Source organism: Gallinula chloropus, assembly GCF_964237585.1.
Source record: "Gallinula chloropus genome assembly, chromosome: 3".
In the NCBI taxonomy this organism is placed as follows: domain Eukaryota; kingdom Metazoa; phylum Chordata; class Aves; order Gruiformes; family Rallidae; genus Gallinula; species Gallinula chloropus.
In genome coordinates, this window is record NC_140087.1 from 22,534,671 (window position 1) to 22,553,830 (window position 19,160).

Here is a 19,160-nt window from a genome sequence, read left to right on the forward strand (position 1 = left end):
CCATGTCACTTGGTGACCTCTCTGTTGGGTGTGAAAAGTTCCAGCACTGAATAACATCCAGTGCAAGCAGCAGGTATTGGCCAGCTGTTGTTCAGAGCTGGCAAGCTGAATATTTTGGGGTTACAATTCCAAGTTCTGGTTCAACAGAGGTTCCAAAGAAATGATGATTCATGCTGAGTTCTGACCAACAGGCATGGCAGGATTTGTTTCAAGGTTGGGAGTTCTTGCTTAGCCTCTGTGATGCACTATTCTGTGCTGCCATGTGCCACATGACATGCACCAAGGGCATAAAAGCAACACAAATATGGGAAAAATATGTATGAGTGGGATAAAAGTGCAGGCTTGCACAGGTCAGTGTACGAGGGGGTGTATCAGAGACAAAGCGTTCTTGAGCTTTTTTTGTGTGGAGTTGCCATGAATCACATCTTTCACTGTTCTGTTTACTGTTCACAAAATAATTTGCAATTATGAAGTATGCAATGATATTTTAATAAAATGTATTCAGTGGCCCATAATACAAATTTTCTGAGGACTAGGAAAAAAAATTCCAGAAAACAGAGAGAGAAACAACTGTTTTGATTGGTAATCTTATGATAAAGCAACAGATACTTCTCAGTAATATTGCTGCATCATTACTAAACAAAGCACACTGGTAAGAAGTTGTGCAACTTCAGATAAGATGCATAATTGGGATTGCTGCAGTAGAGAATGCGGTATCTTGTCTGGACATGAGTTTAATTGTGTACAGCTTTAGTTACGGTTACATCACGGGAAGGCTGGTGGTTGCTGGTGGTTTCAGGCTATCCTTTTCATACCACCGTCCAAAAAGAGTCGCAGTGACAACTGGTTTTGTTGGTCTTGCCTTACTTATCAAGCGCCCATCTTTCAATATCTGCTTGGAAAAGGTAAGAGAAGGATGTAGTTAGAGGATTACGTGTATGAACATGCTAAAAGCTCAGAAAGATGTGACACAACAGGAAGAAGATACGTCAGACTCTATCTCTTACTGAAACTAGATCTGACTATAAGCAAGGTCACTTTTACTGTATTGAGACAATTTATGCCATTACTACACTGCAGAGAACCTAGCATGACACATCTCCAGGGTGTCCCTTTACCTCAAACTCCCCGGGGGCCAGCTGCACCCCACTGTACAGGACTTCTGGGAAGACGTAGTTGGTGCCAAAGGTGCCGCTGAGGGAGAACATCTCAAACCTGGTCTGAGCCGTCTCCACCGGCTGCCCGCAGGAGTTCGGCTCGGTGCTCTGGCACTTGAGCAGCGTGCATATCTGTGGGGAGGAGAAGACAACAACATATTTAGCAAGACAAAAGCACTCTGGTTGGAGAGCCTTGTGTCATCAAAGCTAGTGTGTGTCAGAGCAGGTGACTGTCACAGGCTCTCTTTCATAATTCTTAAGCAAATCCTTTTTAGTTGTAGCTTAGTTTTTTCAACCCTTCATCTAACTGAAGGAAATGCGTAGCCTTAGTTGTTAGAAATCAGAATGGGAGGGGTTGGGATCTGGAGATCAGCTAGTCCAACCCCCCTGCTAAAGCAGCATCACCTACAGCAGGAACAGTGTCCAGGCGGGTTTTGAAGATCTACAGAGGAAGATACTCTATAGCCTCTCTGGGCAGCCAGTGCCAGTGCTCTGTCACTCTCATATTGACACTGAACTTCCTGTGTTCCAGTTGGTGCCCATTGCTACTTGTCCTGTCACTAGGCACTGCTGAGACTAGCCTAGTCCCTTCTAGACACCCACCCTTTAAATATTTATAAGCACTGATCAGATCCCCTCTTGGTCTTCTTCAGGCTAAACAGCCCCAGTTCTCCTTCCTTTCTTCATACAAGAGATGCTCCAGCCCCTTCATCATCTTTGTAGCCCTAATAATAATGAATAAGCTCAGTTTCTGATATAAGTGCTGCCAGAGCACCTTACTTCATCCTGTCACTGCCACTAATTCTTACAATTTCCAGTTCTCTCATTTGAAGATTCCCTTCTCACACATCTTAGTAAGATGACTTTGTAAATGAACATTTGAGGCAAATTAAGCAAAGTTCTCCTCACAGGTACAGTGTGCAAATGTACACACAGGTCCTCTTACTGGTATTGGTGTTTGTTGTAATGACAATCCATTAGATGGCCTGGTAGTCCATGGGAAATTTGAATCTGATGTTCTCCATCCAACTCCTAGTGAATGTGCGACAAAGTGACTGTCAGCATCCTATGGTACAGTTTTGTCTTAGGAAAGTAGGAATGGCAATGTTTTGTCCTTAAGGTTACAGACATATGAATGGTTACAGACATTGTGAAGAAATATGAAAGAGGGCTAGCACTCCTCTGTGAAATCGGGCTGCTGCTCTTGTGAAGGTTTGAAGGATGTTGTCTGGATTTTCTGGCAGGAGATGGAGTAGTTTGTCTATTTTGTTCAGATACAGGTGGATAGAAGAAGCCCATTTGCAAACATAAGAAGTATTATTCATCAGCAAATATGGTTTCCTTTGGAAATACAAATAAGAAGAAATAAAGAATCTAATTCTCTCAGCATGTTCTGAGGAAAAGAGAAAAATACTGAGGGGAAAAGGAAGAGTAGAAATGTCTGTATGCTCTAGAAAATAGTACTGGTAGACACCATCTCATAGTTTCCACTGAAATAAATTTTCCAAGCAAGAACTGAATTTATTCAAGCTACCTTCTGAAACACATTACATGAGCTGTTTGCCGGCTAAGGCCTCCTCTGCACATCCTGGAGTCTTTACCAGCTGAAATGCAAAGGTCATGTTGACAGACAGAAGTAACTAAAAAAACCAATAATCTGCCTGCACAATAACTTAATTGTGAAGGCAAAAGTTTTCTAATATGTCTTTAAGCAAATTCAACCATGATGTAACTCACTGTCTTGCCAAATGTGGTTAAAAGAGAGGAAGAGTGAATATTTCCAGTAAAAGTCATGTGTCATTTCAGTAAACTTCATTACTATGGTTTAAGTGATGACAAAAAATTAACATCTCAGTAGATGTTAATCAGTAGATATGATCAATTGATTTTTTAACAGCAACTGCCTAACTGCAAAAGAGGACCTAAATTTAGCCAATATTGCATGGCTTAAAAGAAAACCAGTTTGCAGTGCACTCTGGGAACTGAAAAGAGGTTAGAGACCTCTCCATTACATTTGCTGGATTTAAAGGTAAGCAGGCTTGGACATTTTAGCAACTACTTCCCTTTGCTAACAAATAGGATACCAAGGCTCCAGCATACAAGAAAGCCATTTGCTTTCCCCTCCCGCCAAAGCCTGAAGGTTCCTCCCTGTAAAGAAGCTTCCTAAAATAAGTACTCCCGCTCCAAAGGCTCATTACCTGCAGATAGTAATGTCCTTCAACAACGTGAAGCCCATCAAAAGCACCTAGCACATAAACCTCTTCTGTTTTCTCCGCCATCTTGTAGCTCAGGTGACAGCAGAGGTCCTTCTGGCAAACGTGGAGATTCCCCTCAGGCTCAGTGAGGTCAGTGAAGGTGAACCAGTCATAGAAGATGAGTCCTCCGAATTCATGGGGATTCAGTGAGGGTCTTTCAATACTCAAAGCATATGAGCTCCAGTTGACAGCAGGTGGGGAGGCAGGAGAAAGGCGAGGGTGTGAATCTAATTCAGCCATGAGGAGGTGACCATCCTCAGTGTTCATATTATAGTAGTATTTTCTGGCTCCGTCTGGTGCATAAATACCACTCCCTGAGGAGAGCACAACAGTCAGTCCAAAAAGAATAGAAAATTTCATTTGTCCTTTCAATTGTCCCTACCACTGGCTTATCCACTATGGTATTAATTTTACATAAATGTCTCATCAAAGGTGACCATTAGCAACTCAGCGTGTAGAGCTCATGCTCTGGCAAAGAACAGCATTTATTACCCTATGTAAGATCTGCTTAGCGTAGACAAAGGCAGAGGATGCTATGGAATGGTTGCATTTAGGGCCTCCCCAGCTCTCTTTTCTCCTGCATGCAACTTAAGAGTTGCTTAAGAATTCCTTTATTCTTGGCTACTCGATGCAAAAGGACTGTTTACCGATCAAAACCATCCAAAACACAACACAGGCAGGTATCACAGGCCCATCTGTGTGAACAAAGAGGAAGATAGCAGCTGTCCAGGCCCCTTTACAGTGCCTGAGGACTCCTCCTCATGAGGGGAACTCACAGCAAATGTCAGGGGGAAATCAAAGATCTGTCATACCCATCACTGCCAAAGAAACACATAAAATAGACGAGCGGCAGCCTGTCAGACATATCAAAGGGGAAGCCCCAAACCAATACTGTGGTTTAACAGCTCAGTGAAGATACTGGTCTGGATATAAGGTACAGATCTATCATGTAAGCTAAGGTCTACAGAATCAGTGCCATGCTCTTAAAAGAAAATGCAGACTACTTAGCATCAGGTCTAAAAATTTGTTTTTAACACTTCTTCCATACCTGCGTTAAAACCAGCTACAAATAAGTCTTATGTTTAGCCAGAATAAATGAGCCATGCACTGAGTTTATAAGCATATTTATCATTTGGCATCCAATGCAGACTTAGGAGAGGAGAGAACAAGAACCTAAGTTTCAGAAGTTGCTATTCAGAGAGAAGAGACATAACTTCCTAATTTTTTATAGGCATTAAAAAGAAAGAAAGGAAAATCCTAAGAAGCCAGGGAGAAGAAAGCACAAGTTTTCCCATGCTTTGTACAAGACCAGTAGGGACAGGAATTGTCAGCTTTAAAATTCGGTGACTAGGCTCTTTACCTTCAAAGAAAAAAATAAGTCATTCCTCTGCCAATCACCTTGCAGAACAGAGAATAAAGATTCACGGCTACAAAAATTTTTCAGAGTGAAAATTAATTACCTGTCATTATTATGTCATGAAAAACGCTGCTTCCATATGGGAGGATGAAAATTTAAGTGAAACTTTGTTCTAGTTTTTAAAATAAAATGTCACTTTTAAATGATCCAAATTTCATGGCTTTGATTTCTAATTTTGCCTCTCCCAGAACATTCAACATTTTCTTGTCTGAAGCTGTTTACTACATTCAATACAACATCAAAAAGATTTTTTTAGACTGATGGGAACACAATTTTCCAGAGATGTCACTACTCATAAAACACTTCTCCCTGCTTCTGAACCCAGAACCCTGAAGACAATTTCCCTTTTCCCAAATTCAACTCACCTGTCATTTGCAAACTGACATTATGAGTGTTTGCTGCAAGTACATTGACACCCATGCCCATAGCCCAGGCTGAGTGAAACTCAATGGCTGTCAGAAAGGGCAGGACGTTCATCCAAGCTGTGGGGAACAGCACGGTGTCCACCTGCAGCTCGCTCACCAGGACCACGGCAGGCTCCCGGAAAAGGATGTCGAAGCATGTGAAAATGCCAAACTTTCCAAAGGGGGTCTCAAAGGTGACTCTTTCAGGCTCTTTAGGGTAATTAAACTGAATTTCTGACATAAAGAGATTATACTGTAGGGGAAGAAAAAAGATAAAGCAGTTAAAGGCACTTACTGGACTATCCTGGAGTCATTCCCTAAAAATTTTCACAATGACAAGAGAATTTGTTTTAACCTGAGTTTGAAGCCTTCGCATGTAGGAAGTCAGGCTAAAACTGTATGACAGCCATAGTACCCAAAAGGTGGATATGGGGAGACACATTGCTCTGGTGTCTAGCTAGGAAAGCAACTATCTATCTGCAGGTCTATTGGTGTCATCCAAGTACAACTCCCCACCTAGTTTTTAATTTCAGTGATCCAAAAGACACACAGGAGAGAAATAATGAAGAGGAGCATGGAGGCTCTGGTGCCAAGGGGCAGGGTTGGTGACCTTGGTGTGGAGATGCACAGAGGGACTAGAAGCACATGGCACCAGTGGGAAGGGAAAGGCAGTGCAGGGGGACTGCAGAGCGGAGAACAAAACAGAGGTGATGGTGATGGAGGAAAGGCAGATGATCTCAGCCAACAGAAAAATCCAAGTTTGAGACATTCTCAGTTTTCCAACATTTTTATTCACATTTACTAAAAGAATCCTTTAATCTCCCTGTGGCCTGGACAACAAAGACATGCCACCAAGACAAAAGGTAGGTTCAGCTTTACTGAATTTGTAACTTGGCAGCTGGGCCATGCCAGGCTGAATGATGAGGGACCAGCCTCAGTATCAGTGTCCACCTCAGTCTGCTCGCAAACAAATGTCTCTGTTCTTTATGTGAAACACTGGGCCCAAAGTGCATTAAATGAACTTTTACTTAGAATTACTTCTAGCCACACTGGCATGGTGTTCAGCATGTGACCCCCAAACAACTTTGGTGAACCTTGCAGGTAGGCACATAAAACTGAAAGAAGAGACTTTTGTTGGGTACAGATGTTTCAGTGCCCTCATCTCTTTATACACCCAGTGCAAGTCTGTCCAGGTAATTCCCATTATACAACAACCCTGCTGAAACATCATCAGAAAAACATCTTCCTTAAACCAGACTATTCATGAAAGGTGAGATGCAGAAGAAGAATTTAAAATCCTGGGACATCAAGGGTTAGTCTGCTGAAAAGCTGGCACTAAAGCAGCTCAAGAAGAAGGGTTTCCAGTAATAGGGAATTAACCAACCAAGGATGACAACAACAACCCTGCCGCTGAATTGGACTTGAGGAATCATTTTTTATTCTAGTCTGTTTTGAGAAACATGGCAGCAAATGCAAAATCGGAGTCAACACTTCACAGCAACAGAGAGATTTTAAAGTATAAACAAAAGCAAAAAATACGCCACCGGAAAATGACTGGTATTTAATTTCCTTGCCAAATGGACACGTTTTGGAAGTTGTGAAAAAAATAACTTTTGACTTCCCAAGTCCACTTTACCTTGTGGTAACGAGCCACCAGTTTCCCCTCTGAGTCATAGACAACATTGGTGTTGTACTGATAGCGACCGTCGCTGGGGCAGCCGGGATCACTGGAGTTACACGGCTTCTTGTCCCCGATGTTGGCAACCACGTAGATGGAGTTGTTCCTGGCCATACAGCTGAGTCGTTCCTGCACTGGTGCTGGAGCAAACCTAACGTGAACCCAACAACCCAACAAAAACAAAAAAAACACAAAAAAAAGACTAACAAACTTTGTAGTGTCCATAACCAGAGCCCCGATGGCATGTCAGCAGCATCTGCTATCCTGCAGGTCCTGGAGCCCTGCATCAGTGTCCAGAGGGACATGCTGGCCCTGGGTGCCTGCCAGCACCCCTCGACACCCAGATTCTGCAGCAAGCGGGTAACCCTAGGGCTGGGAAAGGAATCGCTGGGCAGAGGAAGAGACCAACTTGGTGTTACAGAGAAGAACTTCTTAGCATCTGGCATAGCAACACTGAGGACTGTAGATCTGGGCCCTCAAGCTGTGGAATAGCATAGCTGATGTGGTCAAGGTAATTCATCTCCTCCCACAGATGGAAGAACAAAGTCCTCCAGCTATGGCACAAACAGCAGTGGCATATTCCTTTCAAGATGTGACAATGGCCATGTGCCATAGACTAGCAGCACCCCTGCAGCACATCTGGGCCAGAAGAGAGCAGACATTGCCCTCTCAAGGTGGCAATGCATATGGCTGTCCTAGTTTTGGCTGGGATAGCGTTAATTTTCTTTCTAGTAGCCAGCATAGTGCTGTTTTGGATTTAGTGTGAGAATGAGGTTGCTAACTCATTGATGTGCTCAGTTGTTGCCCAATAGTTGTAGTGCTTACACTAAGTCACAGACTTTTCAGCTTTCCAGGCCCTGCCATGTGCAGAAGCAGCTGGGAAAGCCCAGACAGGATACCTGGCCAAAACTGGCCAAAGGGACATTATTCCCTGCCACAGAACGTCATGTTCCAGATAGAACTGGGGAAGTGAGCCAAGAGGTGCAATTGCTGCTAGAAACAGGCTGGGCATCTGGGGTGGGGTGTGAGCAATTGCATTTGTACATCACTGGGTATGTTATTCTTATGTATAATTACAATTACAGTAACAATAATCATCATCATCATGATCTTCTTTTGTTATCCTCTTAAACTGTGTCAGCCTATGATGTTATTTCGATTCTCCTCTCCATCCCCTTCTGTAGGAGGGGTGTCCGGCAGGCTGTGTGGTGCTTGGTTACCCGCTGGGGTTGAACTATAACAAATGGCTTTGGCATACAGTAGGGACTAACCCACGAGATACACTGGCAGCACCAAGGAACAGGGCACACCAGACTGATAGCAGGCATTGTATTCCCCTAAGATGCTAATGAAAAACCTGATTTGGGGCAGTGAATCACCCTCATAAGTCTGCGTGAATAAAGGCCTGCATAGACACACTGCCACCCCACAGCCCACAGTCACTGAAGACTCATACATTTAGCTACTTCTACCTCAGTAAAAAGTTGTACATCCTGTACTTCTCCCCATCATGAATCTTCCTCTCAGGACCACTGAGAAATTACATTCTCACACATGTAATATTATGGTCTAAGCACCTCATCATGGAGCAGGTTCAGAAACCCATGGTGAAAAAGGCAGACCACACCTGCAGTTCCACGCTGAGCACTTATTTCATGCTGTATGGAACTAAGTCCCGCACTCAGCTACAGGTTATCATGGTCCTGATGGAGCATGATGCAAGAATGACACCACATTCTACAGCACAGTATCTAGCAATTCGGACTTTGTCTTAGTTGTAAAAAACTAAGATGTCACTCAGAGGTTTGGACATTGACTGATGATCTCATCTCCTCTGTTATTAGCTGCTCAGAAACTAGTTCTCTGCTGTCCACCAAAATGTGTGCTTTTATGGCATATAAAAAAAGAATCCTAAACAAACCAACAAAAAAAACCCCTAGTGTGAAGATTTTCCAATCAGTTATATTCAAAGCAGTGTGACAAAAAAAAGCAGAATGAGAAGCAGTAAAGCAGTATATTCTGGCATCAAAGCTTTTTCAAATGCAAAAAAATTTAAAAAGTTTCCTCTAAACTGAGCAGCCCAGAATCTGTATATTTTTTGAATTTCTCTTTAAAATGTTCAATTGAAAAAAACCTTTTTTTTTTCTCAACAGGGCTCCCTAGACATTTAGTCATGGATGTGCTATCTACTTTATCATGCAACTTCATATGTAAATTGAATTGAAACTTACACTCATGTCAAAAGCACCAGCAGTTCTCAAGCATTTACTGGGAGCATCTCATGACTCCATGAGACACTGTTTTGAAAGAACATGAGTCACTGCAGAACAAATCACCTTGTGGGGTCGGTGCAGGGAATCCAGTTCACTGACGGATCAGGGATATCCTCCAGGTAGGGGTAGATGTCTTCTCTTGTGAAACGCCAGCCATAAATCCCATCTTCAGGAGTCACAATGATCTTGGCACCCTGAAACAACAGGCTTCATTCAGAGTGCACCCATCAACAGATAACCAGGAGGGTCAACAGGAGCAGAAAACACTAGCTAGCAATGCTCACAATGCATCTCGTACCTGCTGGGCTGCTTCCTTGACAGCCCCTTCCAAGATGTCCATGTTTTTGTTCATCAGGGCCAAAGCATCAGCTGGGGAAACAGGCTTGTCTGTGGCATCTGGCAGGATGACTGCGTGCTCATAGATGGCGGCAATGAAGGTGTCAGAGGCATGGACCTGGAGGACTGCAAGTGCCAGCACTGCAGCACGCAGGAGAGGCTGGGAAGGGAGCATGGCTGGTGCCTTGCAGCTCCTAGAATGAACTGAGTCATGAAAAAATAGAGGAAAAAGGAGCATGCATAGAAAAGAGGGATAAAGTTTAACTTTAAAAGAGGGAGGAAGGGCTGATCTGTTAAAGCATTACCTTGGAATCAATCAGTGCTGGTGACATACGGAAAATTACAGTCATGCACAGTAAGAATGTCGCAACTCAATTAGAAAAAAAGGTTGAGCAATGCTAATAGTAATTGTGCCAATTAAAAAAAAAAGTTATTAAGCATGGCTAGAAATAACAGTCCATTTTTTGTTGTCATAATTTTTTATGTCATTGATTGCAATGGACTTTTGCTGTCTACGTTGGCTCCGCCCTGATATCCAAGCAAAATGTGGATGTGTCACTCCTAGAGCTACTAGTCTTCTGTGAAGTTTGAGTGGCAAAATTAAGGGTCTTAAAAACTGTCTTCTTTATTCTACTGTCTTCATATTCCTCATATACTGTGACTTTGTGTGTAGCTTGCTTCCCAGAGTTTCTTTATATCAAAGTCACTGCATAACATCTCATTATACTTAGATATAATACACTTAATGTGCCAGCAATATAACTGTCCCTTGCATTTATCCCAGTGGCTCTCCCAGTCATTTCTGTTTAACAGTACATCATTTTCCAGAAGCTTCCCACCAGAAAATGTGCATCTGGAGGGAACATTCCTTCAGCTTACAGCACACTGTCATTGTGGAGTTGTCTCTACAGTATCTCTCCAGAAATGTTGTGGGTGAATGCAAGCACCAGAGATTTCCCCGCAGAACAGCGCAGGCTGAGGGTTTCAAGCATTAGGAACATTGATTTGCATCTGGTAATGTTTACCTCCAAGCACCTCTGACATTACTAGATACAGCACACTCATCCAGAAGCCTTAAATATGAGCCTTTAAAAGGCTGCAGTAGAGATTTCAGTGAAGTATTGTAGCTTGCAAGCCTTGGCTCTCCACCCCCACCCCTTTATCTCATCAGGCGAAGTACAGTTTGAATCACGCTAACCACAGTCAGACCGAAGTCTGAAGGATGACGCAGTAAATGCTCCCTTGTTTACCAACAGTCAGGACAAGAGTCAGCTGGGAAAGGTGACTTACCCTGGCAGGGCTGAGCTGAAAGAGTTGAGGCTGACAAATCCCTGCCAAGTTCAGTCAGTGCCGGGACAGGGGGTCTGTAGTACGGGGCAGTGGAGGCATTCGCCCGCCTCTACCAACAGGTAGTCCTGCCTGCTGCCTGCAGAGAGGGGTGCTCACCCCGGCAAAGGACTAAGGCCCTTCCTGTAAACAAACCAACCCCCTCAATAAAACGTAATAAAACTACAGCCTTCCGGCCATACGTGGCTGTGGGAAATCAAAGAGGAAATTTATCCTAGAGCTCCCTCTACTGTTCATGCCTCTGTCTTCCCAGTCCGCTCTCCTCACCCCTCTATTGCACTCTCCCTCCACTACTGCGCGAGGACAGCAGTTACCTGAGGGCTGACTTCTGTGAAGCAAGATGTGATCTTACGCTAAATCACCTTAGCTGCAAAGGTAGTCCGTCTTCAGGCTGTGGTCCAGCTCCTTTCCATGTGCTGAGAGGGACTGTGCAGAAGACTTCTCATTCAACGGGTGTTATCTTGCTGTGGAGAAGCCTGTGCGAAGGGTCACGCCTGCAACCCTGCAATCACTGCAGAGCAGTGAGGACGGGCGGACAGGGGTGAGGAAACCACAAGCCATTCAGCTTTCAGTGAGACCACATGGTTATGTTCCTCAGTTGTAACCGGACACTCTGTGTCCCAGGGCATAGATATAAATGTAGAGATGAGATACTTTTCCTTCACGAACAAGTAGAGTGCTTTCCATTACTTCTATTGCATAAATCATAGGGGATTACACTCTAATACACCTAGAGTCTTAAAATCTTGTTTTTACAACATTCACTTTGTAAAAAAAAAAAAATTTAAAAATACATCCTACAAGTCTATTTTTCACGATGTTGGTCAGATTAAATGTGAACAGTGTTTCTATTTCAAAACGAACAAACAACAGAATTAACAGCACGTGGAAATCTTAGCCATGCCACCCAAAGTTATCCATTCCACTGCAGGGCCTGCACCCTGTTCACCAGCCTGCACACACAGTCCTGACTCTCAGTCACACTGGCGCAAGCAACTACTTCGTGGGAAGACAGATAGGGAATTGCAGAATTGCTCATTTTGGGAATTTTTGATATTGACCCACTTGACTCCTTGAAAAAGGTAACACAGTTATCAATAGCTTTGTGGAAAGGAGATTTTTCACACCCTAAAAATGGCCAGAAAGGTTTAACTGGCATCCTCCAACTGTAAGCTGGAGCATGGCAGGATAATGTATTGCACTGCGTGCTCAGCTGAGTAATTGGTTTTGAAGCAACAGGTTTTGGAGGCTTGTTTTCTTTTCAAAGTAGTTTGTAACTTAAAAGTTGAAACTCTGGCTTTCAAAGGATCCGTTAACCTCTGGTTTAGAACAGTTTTGTGGGGCAGAACAGTACTGTGGAAATCACTGCTAAGACCCTGAAAATCGGTTGTGCCACAATCCACAGCTGTGTGCCTGAATCCTACACAGGGGATTCAAAGTTAGAGAAATTTTCTCTACTGTCCCCAGTGAGACTGAACTCAAGCCTATGCCAATCAAAAGCGATCATAAAAAAACACACAGAGAACTGCCCAGAAGAGTAATTTATTTTTGCTACAAAATCAAGTCAACAAATCAATGTGCAATGACTATGCTGTCATTGGCAACCTGAGAAATAGAATGTCATGAGTTTTAACATTAATTAACATTAGTTAACATTATCATTAATTATGATTAATTACAGAAACAAGCAGATGAGACCTTAAAGGACCTGCAGTGAAATCATGGTGATCCTTGCTCTGTGTGTGGAGGGTCCTTCTCATAGCACCTCCCAAAGAGTGTGACACTTAAAACTGGCTTCGATGTACTAGTCCGACTTACCAGACGTCCATCATTTAGCACCTAGTTATGGGCAAGTAAAATAAACAGGAACATCAGCAAAGCAGTACTACTGTACAACAAACACAAAATAATATATTAATTAACAATGAGGTAGTGGAGACATGTCTTGAAAAAAGTCTCTTACTAATTTGGAGATGCCACAAAGTCTGAGAAAAACTACACTTCTGTCTTGAGCAAGAGCTTGCTCTATAAGATTTGGGGAAGAAGGCAGTCAGGGAAATGGACCTGCTCTATGAATGCAACCAGGGGAATCAGGCACAGATAAAGCTGTCTTGAACTCAAGCCAGTGACTGAATAACTTGATAACTCCCAAGTTGCTACTGTGTCTTGCAGTGGCTTTCTGACCATTTGTGTTACAAGTCTGACAACTCACAAGGGTGTCCCTTTACCTCAAACTCCCCGGGGGCCAGCTGCACCCCGCTGTACAGGACTTCTGGGAAGACGTAGTTGGTGCCAAAGGTGCCGCTGAGGGAGAACATCTCAAACCTGGTCTGAGCCGTCTCCACCGGCTGCCCGCAGGAGTTCAGCTCGGTGCTCTGGCACTTGAGCAGCGTGCATATCTGTGGGGAGGAAAAAGGCCAAATACTGCTAAGCTTTCAACAGTCAAGAGCTGAATTTAGCTGTCAGAAGGGCTGTCATGATGAAGAAATTATTCAATCCATCTTATTTATTCAGGCCAAGAGGATCTATGGGTGCTCTTGTCACTCTAAAAAAAGACAGCTCTTTACCAGCACCAGAACAAAGTGCTCTGTGTGTACACAGTTATGTGTACATTCATGCAGAGTGCATATGCATTTAGTCACGGATGTGGAATAGTGCATGACCTAGGCATGTTACTTCAGCTCTGGCTGATTTTCCTAAAAAAATGAAGCCATATTTATTTGCCTGTTCTAGGGGGAATGCTCTAAAGATATAGCACATTAAAAAAAGCCTAGCAGTGACACTGAAAAGAATCAATACCCCGACAAGCCATGTGAATACTAAGGTTCTATCTGTATTTAGTTCCTTCATTTTGTGAGATAACTACATGTTAATGAATCACATCAACATGATGGCATACTCCACTAAGCAGAAAACAGCTCTCTGCTGTTACTAGAACATCCCTCTAAAGACAAGGAAAAGTCTACAATCTTCCCCCCCAAGTCGTGGTTTAACCTCAGCCAGTAGCTAAGCATGGGGCTTATCCCCTCAAGTGGGATAGGGAGGAGAATGGAAAAAACCCTAATGGGCTGAGATAAAAACCAGTTTAATGGGATAACAAAGGACAATACTACTACTACGACTACCCCTACTAATAATAATAAAATCAATGAGTGGTGCACAAATTCAACTGCTCACCACATATTGAAAAAAATCAAACTCTAGATGCCCAGCCTGCTTCCAAGAATCTGTCCTGCCTCCTGGCTCGCTTCCCCAGTTCTATCTGGATCATGATGCTCTGTGGCAGGGAACGTCCCTTTGGCCACTCTGGGCCAGCTGTCCTGGCTGGAGTCTCCCAGCTTCTTCTACACCTTGCAGGGTATGGGAAGCTGAAAAGCCCTTGACTTTATGTAGGCACTACAACTAACTGGCAACAAGTAAAAACACAGAGTCAACTCAGGGTCTTCCATAATTTGTAACATAGACAGAAAAGCAGGGTCGACACCCCTAGTGAAGTCAAAGCACATTATGAAGGAAACAAATGTTTTCAGAGGGGTCTGAAAAATGCGTCCTCTTAAACTCCCTCAATCACAAATGAGACAAATGCCCAAGTAAGAACAGAAAACTTTTACCTGCAAATAATACTCTCCTTCAACAACATGTAGCCCATCAAAGGCACCCAGAACATAAATGTCATCTTTCTGCTTCTCTGCCATCTTGTAACTCAGATGGCAACAGAGGTCATGCTGGCAAATGGCACGATTTCCCTCAGGTTGGGTGAGCTCAGTGAAGGAGAAGAGATCATGGTAAACAGTCCCACTGAAATAGTGATCATTGGACGGAAGCTGTTCAATACTGCTGGCATACAAATTCCAGTGAACAGGAGAGGGATAGTCAGGAGACAGACGTGGGCGTGAACTCAGTTCTGCCACCAAAAGGTGACCATTTTCTGTTTCTGTATTATAATAATATGCTTTTGGGCCATCTGGGGCATAAATTCCACTCCCTGCAAACACAGAACACCAGAACGCTTTGCTTTTAATCTGAAAGCAAGTGTATAGTAGAAGTAAGCAGTATTCACTAAACAAACAGGTGCCACAGTTTATTCTAATGTTTACCAGATTGTTTTGAAATTAAGCCTTCACAGACTACAATCCTAGCATAATGCCTTTTGCAATCAGTAGAAAGTAGACCAAACTCTGATGCTTCACGTATTGTAAATGGCAAGATTACTGTGCTGTACCATGTCTTATATACCATTGTATATGATTTAAGCGGCTGAAGCTATACAGTCCTCATTGAGTTTAGCTGCATCAGAAATCAGAATTACTGACTAAAATTACTGATAACACTGTCAGGTCAAATAAATTCTGTAAAAAAAAGTTACTACCCAAAACTATGTCTTTATACGAACTCTTTATATAAATACATAAATCTTTAAATCCCAGAGTAAAACCTACTCATAGAGAATATGAGTTGTATGACATAGGGTCACCAGTGATTGAGTACTAAAGAAACAGCCTATATCCACTTTTATTTGGAAGGCACAGTTTAGGGCTACGTTTCAGCAACACCAGTAAGTAAAACTCATGCTTGACTTCCAGTACCTATTTGGGAAAATACACAGCGAAAACAGGGCCTGCAAAGAAAACCTGACTCAAGGTCTGCAGCCCAGGAGTGTGGCAGGACTCCCAAGAACATTTCTCATGGTTAGGTTTCCACCTGGTGGAGAAAAAAAGGTTTGGGCCTTCACATAACCAAAACATCAATAACCAGCACCAGGGGCAGAAGATGAAAAATCGCATCCATAAACTCTCTGGACTGATCCTTTAACAAATAACTAAAGGTGTTAAAGATGGAAGCATTTCTGAGTTCCTACAGATCATGATATCCTTTCTATCTGTACAAGGTCCCTTGTCCCAAACCTGTCAACGCGTGTATGTGTGCCTGAAGCTGACTGGAATTTCTGCTCAAGTCAGCTGCACTGCAGAGATACAAAAACTGCTCATGGGAACAAGAGCAATTAGAACAGCATCACCTTACCTGTCATGCCTAAAGTGGAGTTGCGTGTATTTGCCGAAAGAAAGTTGACGCCCATTCCCATGGCCCACGCTGAGTGGAACTGGACCGCTGACAACAATGGGAGAGTGTTACCCCAAGCAGTTGGGAACAGAATGGTGTCGACCTGAAATTTACTTGCCAAGACCACAGCTGGGTCATGATAGAGAATGTCTGCACAAGTGAAAATGCCAAAAGTAGCCAAAGGATGTTTTGAAAGTAACGAATTCTGGGTCCTTGGGGTAATTAAACTGTTTCTCTGTCACAAAAAGGTTGTACTGTTCATAGAAAGGAATAGAGAGGGAAAAAAAAACAGTGTTAGAAAATAAGTAAAACTATTTGAATCAGAATAATAGCGAATGTAATACTCATTCACTTATATACAAGTAATGGAGAGCATGATTTGTGAACATGCTACATCTTAATTTTGGAAAGGAGATTTCCTGTTACTGCAAGAGGACTCAATCACAGAAATGCACAGTTCTGATCTAATTCCAGTGAAGGAGATTTGTATTTAGTTAGCAAGAGTTTAGGACATTACTGTTTTAATATCCCATGTGCCACTTCCTATTGAGAAGCAATAAAGCTTGACGATTTACTGAGTTTTAATTTCATTTAATTGCTTGCTATTAAATTCAGAATAGCAGGAAATAAGATATCTTAAGGCAGCAGCTTTCACCTGTCCTCTGATACCTGTCCTGTAGTGACTTTTACGCCTGGGAAGCAGCTTCTGTTTCACATCTTTAACCACCTCAGGATCATGCACTTCCTCAACTTTGTAGAATCATCTTACCTTGTGGTAACGAGCCACCAATTTCCCTTCTGAGTCAAAGACAACGTTGGTATTGTACTGATAGCGACCATCACTCGGGCACCTTGGATCACTGGAATTACAGGCTTTCTTGTCTCCCATATTTGCAACCACATAGATGGAGTTATTCCTCGCCAGACAGCTCAGTCTTTCCAGCACTGGTGAGGGACCGAACCTGAAGAGCAAGGAAGGAGGAAAAGAAGTATACCATCAAAACCAGTCAATCCATAACAACTGCCAACACTAAGACTGCAGATCACAAGAACAATAGATTTAAGTTAGTCATTTCTAATACAAGACTGTTGTTTTCTGTTACTCAATAGATGGCAGCGGTTTGTGCTTCAAAGCTTACTGTGCTGAAACCCCAGCTTTACCTCATGTTAGATAAGTGAGGAACCACATGGGTTTCCTCACAGTGAAAGTGACTCTTTGCACCTTTGAGACTCCCTTCTGCTGCTGGTGTGTGGTACGGCATTGATATTACACCAAGACATGCACTAATCTCAGCTTTCTGATTCAGCTCTTGAATGGTGTAGTTTATCAAGGAAAATAAGAGAATAAAAAGGTTGCCATATCATGATTAAAAAATATAAATTTGAAATCATGCAGTATATCCTTTCAGTAGCAGCTGTTATTTTATTCACAAATATCCCTAATATTCCTGCACCTTATACATGTTCTGTAACATATATGGAATACATGAAATGTACTGAGATGTATTCTGGGGAAGTGTATCCCTACCTTTCAGGGATTTACATTCTGAAGCATAAATCCCTGAAATGTAGATTCTGCAAGGTTTTGTTTTAATTTTAAATAAATCCCCAACATTTATGAGCATCTAACTAAAATCAGAATAATTACAACAAGAAAAAATGACAAATACTGAGAGAAGTTGTCTAAAGCTATTTATGACAACTACATGATGTCAACCTGACTTCATTTCACAGTACTCATTCCAAGACAACTATCAACAACCACTCCTAAAGGTCTTTCCCATTTGACAGTTCCCCCATACAGACAGGGATGGTACCTTCCAGGATCAGCACACGGAATCCAGTTGGCCTGTGAATCTGGGATATCCTCAAGATAAGGATATATGGTTTCTCTTGTGAAGACCCAGCCATAAATGCCATCTTCAGGAGTCACAATGATATGGGCACCCTGGAACCAAAACACAAACCCAAACCCCACCATTAATAAAACAGATAAATGGCTGGCTTTTACCCAAATCACTGTCTCTAATTCTGTCCTAATACCTGTCCGGCTGCTGCTTTGATAGCCTCTTCCAAAATTGCCATATTTTTGTCCATCAGCATCAAGGCCTCCTCAGGAGAAACTGGCACTTCAGTGTCCTCTGACAAGACCACATTGTGCTCGTAAACGGCTGCGATGTAGCTGTCTAGGGCACAGGCTTCCAGAACAGACAGCACCAGGAGCATGGCAGAGGCACAAGCTGTAGGAAACCCCATGCCTGGAGCCTGGAAGTCACCCAAGAGGAAGACAGAGGAAGACAGAGGCAAGCAAAGCCACAGGGGACTTTAAAAGGCTAAGTCTTGCACAAAACCTGGGAATTCCCCAAGAAGACACCGGGAGATGCAATCACCCTGCCATGAAGGCCTCACACCACCAAAGGCAAGAGAGCTGCCAGCATTGAGCAATCCTGTCTTACGCCCCTGGCAGAGAAGTCACCCCGGTGCTGCAGCCAGAGACACAGTCGCTCCCCAGGTTTACAAGTGGTCCAGGCATGGTGCTGCTGCCATAACACAGTTCAGGGCAAGCCCAGGTCATGGCAGGAAAAACAAGCCAGTTTGGGAAATCTCAGCAAAGACCAGTGTGGACACATTCCTGCCCAAAGTCGAGGGGTGGGGCACAAGCAGGGCTGCAGGAGGCAGGTGGTCAGTCCCAGGCTTGGTGTTGCTCCACAGACACTCCCTGTGCCACCCCAGGTCAGGGCTGCTCCAATCTAGTTGAGCATAGTTTGGCTGTATCTGGTCCATTCCTTGCTTATGACAGCCACACAGATTGTACAATTGTGTTAGGAACAGCAGATGGGTACTCAGCCCTGCCACTGCACCAGACAAGCTTACTGAATTTCCCACAGGAGATCCCACTGCTGTGCTTTAACCCTGATGCCCTGGATAATCATTTCAGGCCAAGCTTGTGAGTTGATCTCAACAACAAACTTGGAAACCAGGATTCCTCTTTGGGTTTCTTTTACCTCCATTGCATCGGTGAAAGAATAAAGAGGGGAGACGATGTGTTGCCAGACAGCTGGAGGGCTTAGCTAGGCCTGCCTAGTTTCCACTAGAGGTCTGGTGAAGTTCAGGCATTACAGGACAGCTCATTAATTTCAATAACATTTGTGCTCTTTCTGGTAATCCTGGCCACTTCCAGTCCTAATGGCACAAAGTCAGGCAAGCGAACAAATCATTCCACAAAGAGCTC

General features: G+C 43.3%; 1 protein-coding gene and 1 pseudogene across 2 annotated transcripts; both read right to left on the bottom strand.

Moving 5' to 3' along the window:
- Nucleotides 1-465: 465 nt before the first annotated feature.
- On the bottom strand, nt 466-10,899 carry LOC311190414 (pantetheinase-like). The gene is given in 9 exon segments (XM_084262323.1): nt 466-793; nt 795-892; nt 1,119-1,289; nt 3,356-3,726; nt 5,195-5,486; nt 6,870-7,062; nt 9,248-9,378; nt 9,483-9,724; nt 10,811-10,899. Coding segments are annotated over 8 exon segments (1,497 nt in total). The 5' UTR covers nt 9,696-9,724; nt 10,811-10,899; the 3' UTR covers nt 466-765.
- Nucleotides 10,900-12,439: 1,540 nt separating this feature from the next.
- LOC311190442 (pantetheinase-like) lies at nt 12,440-18,184 on the bottom strand (annotated as a pseudogene). The gene is made up of 7 exons: nt 17,972-18,184; nt 17,746-17,876; nt 16,698-16,890; nt 15,890-16,182; nt 14,479-14,852; nt 13,096-13,266; nt 12,440-12,706 (listed from the first exon to the last, which is right to left on the bottom strand). The product of its transcript is annotated as a pantetheinase-like (transcript).
- Nucleotides 18,185-19,160: the final 976 nt, after the last annotated feature.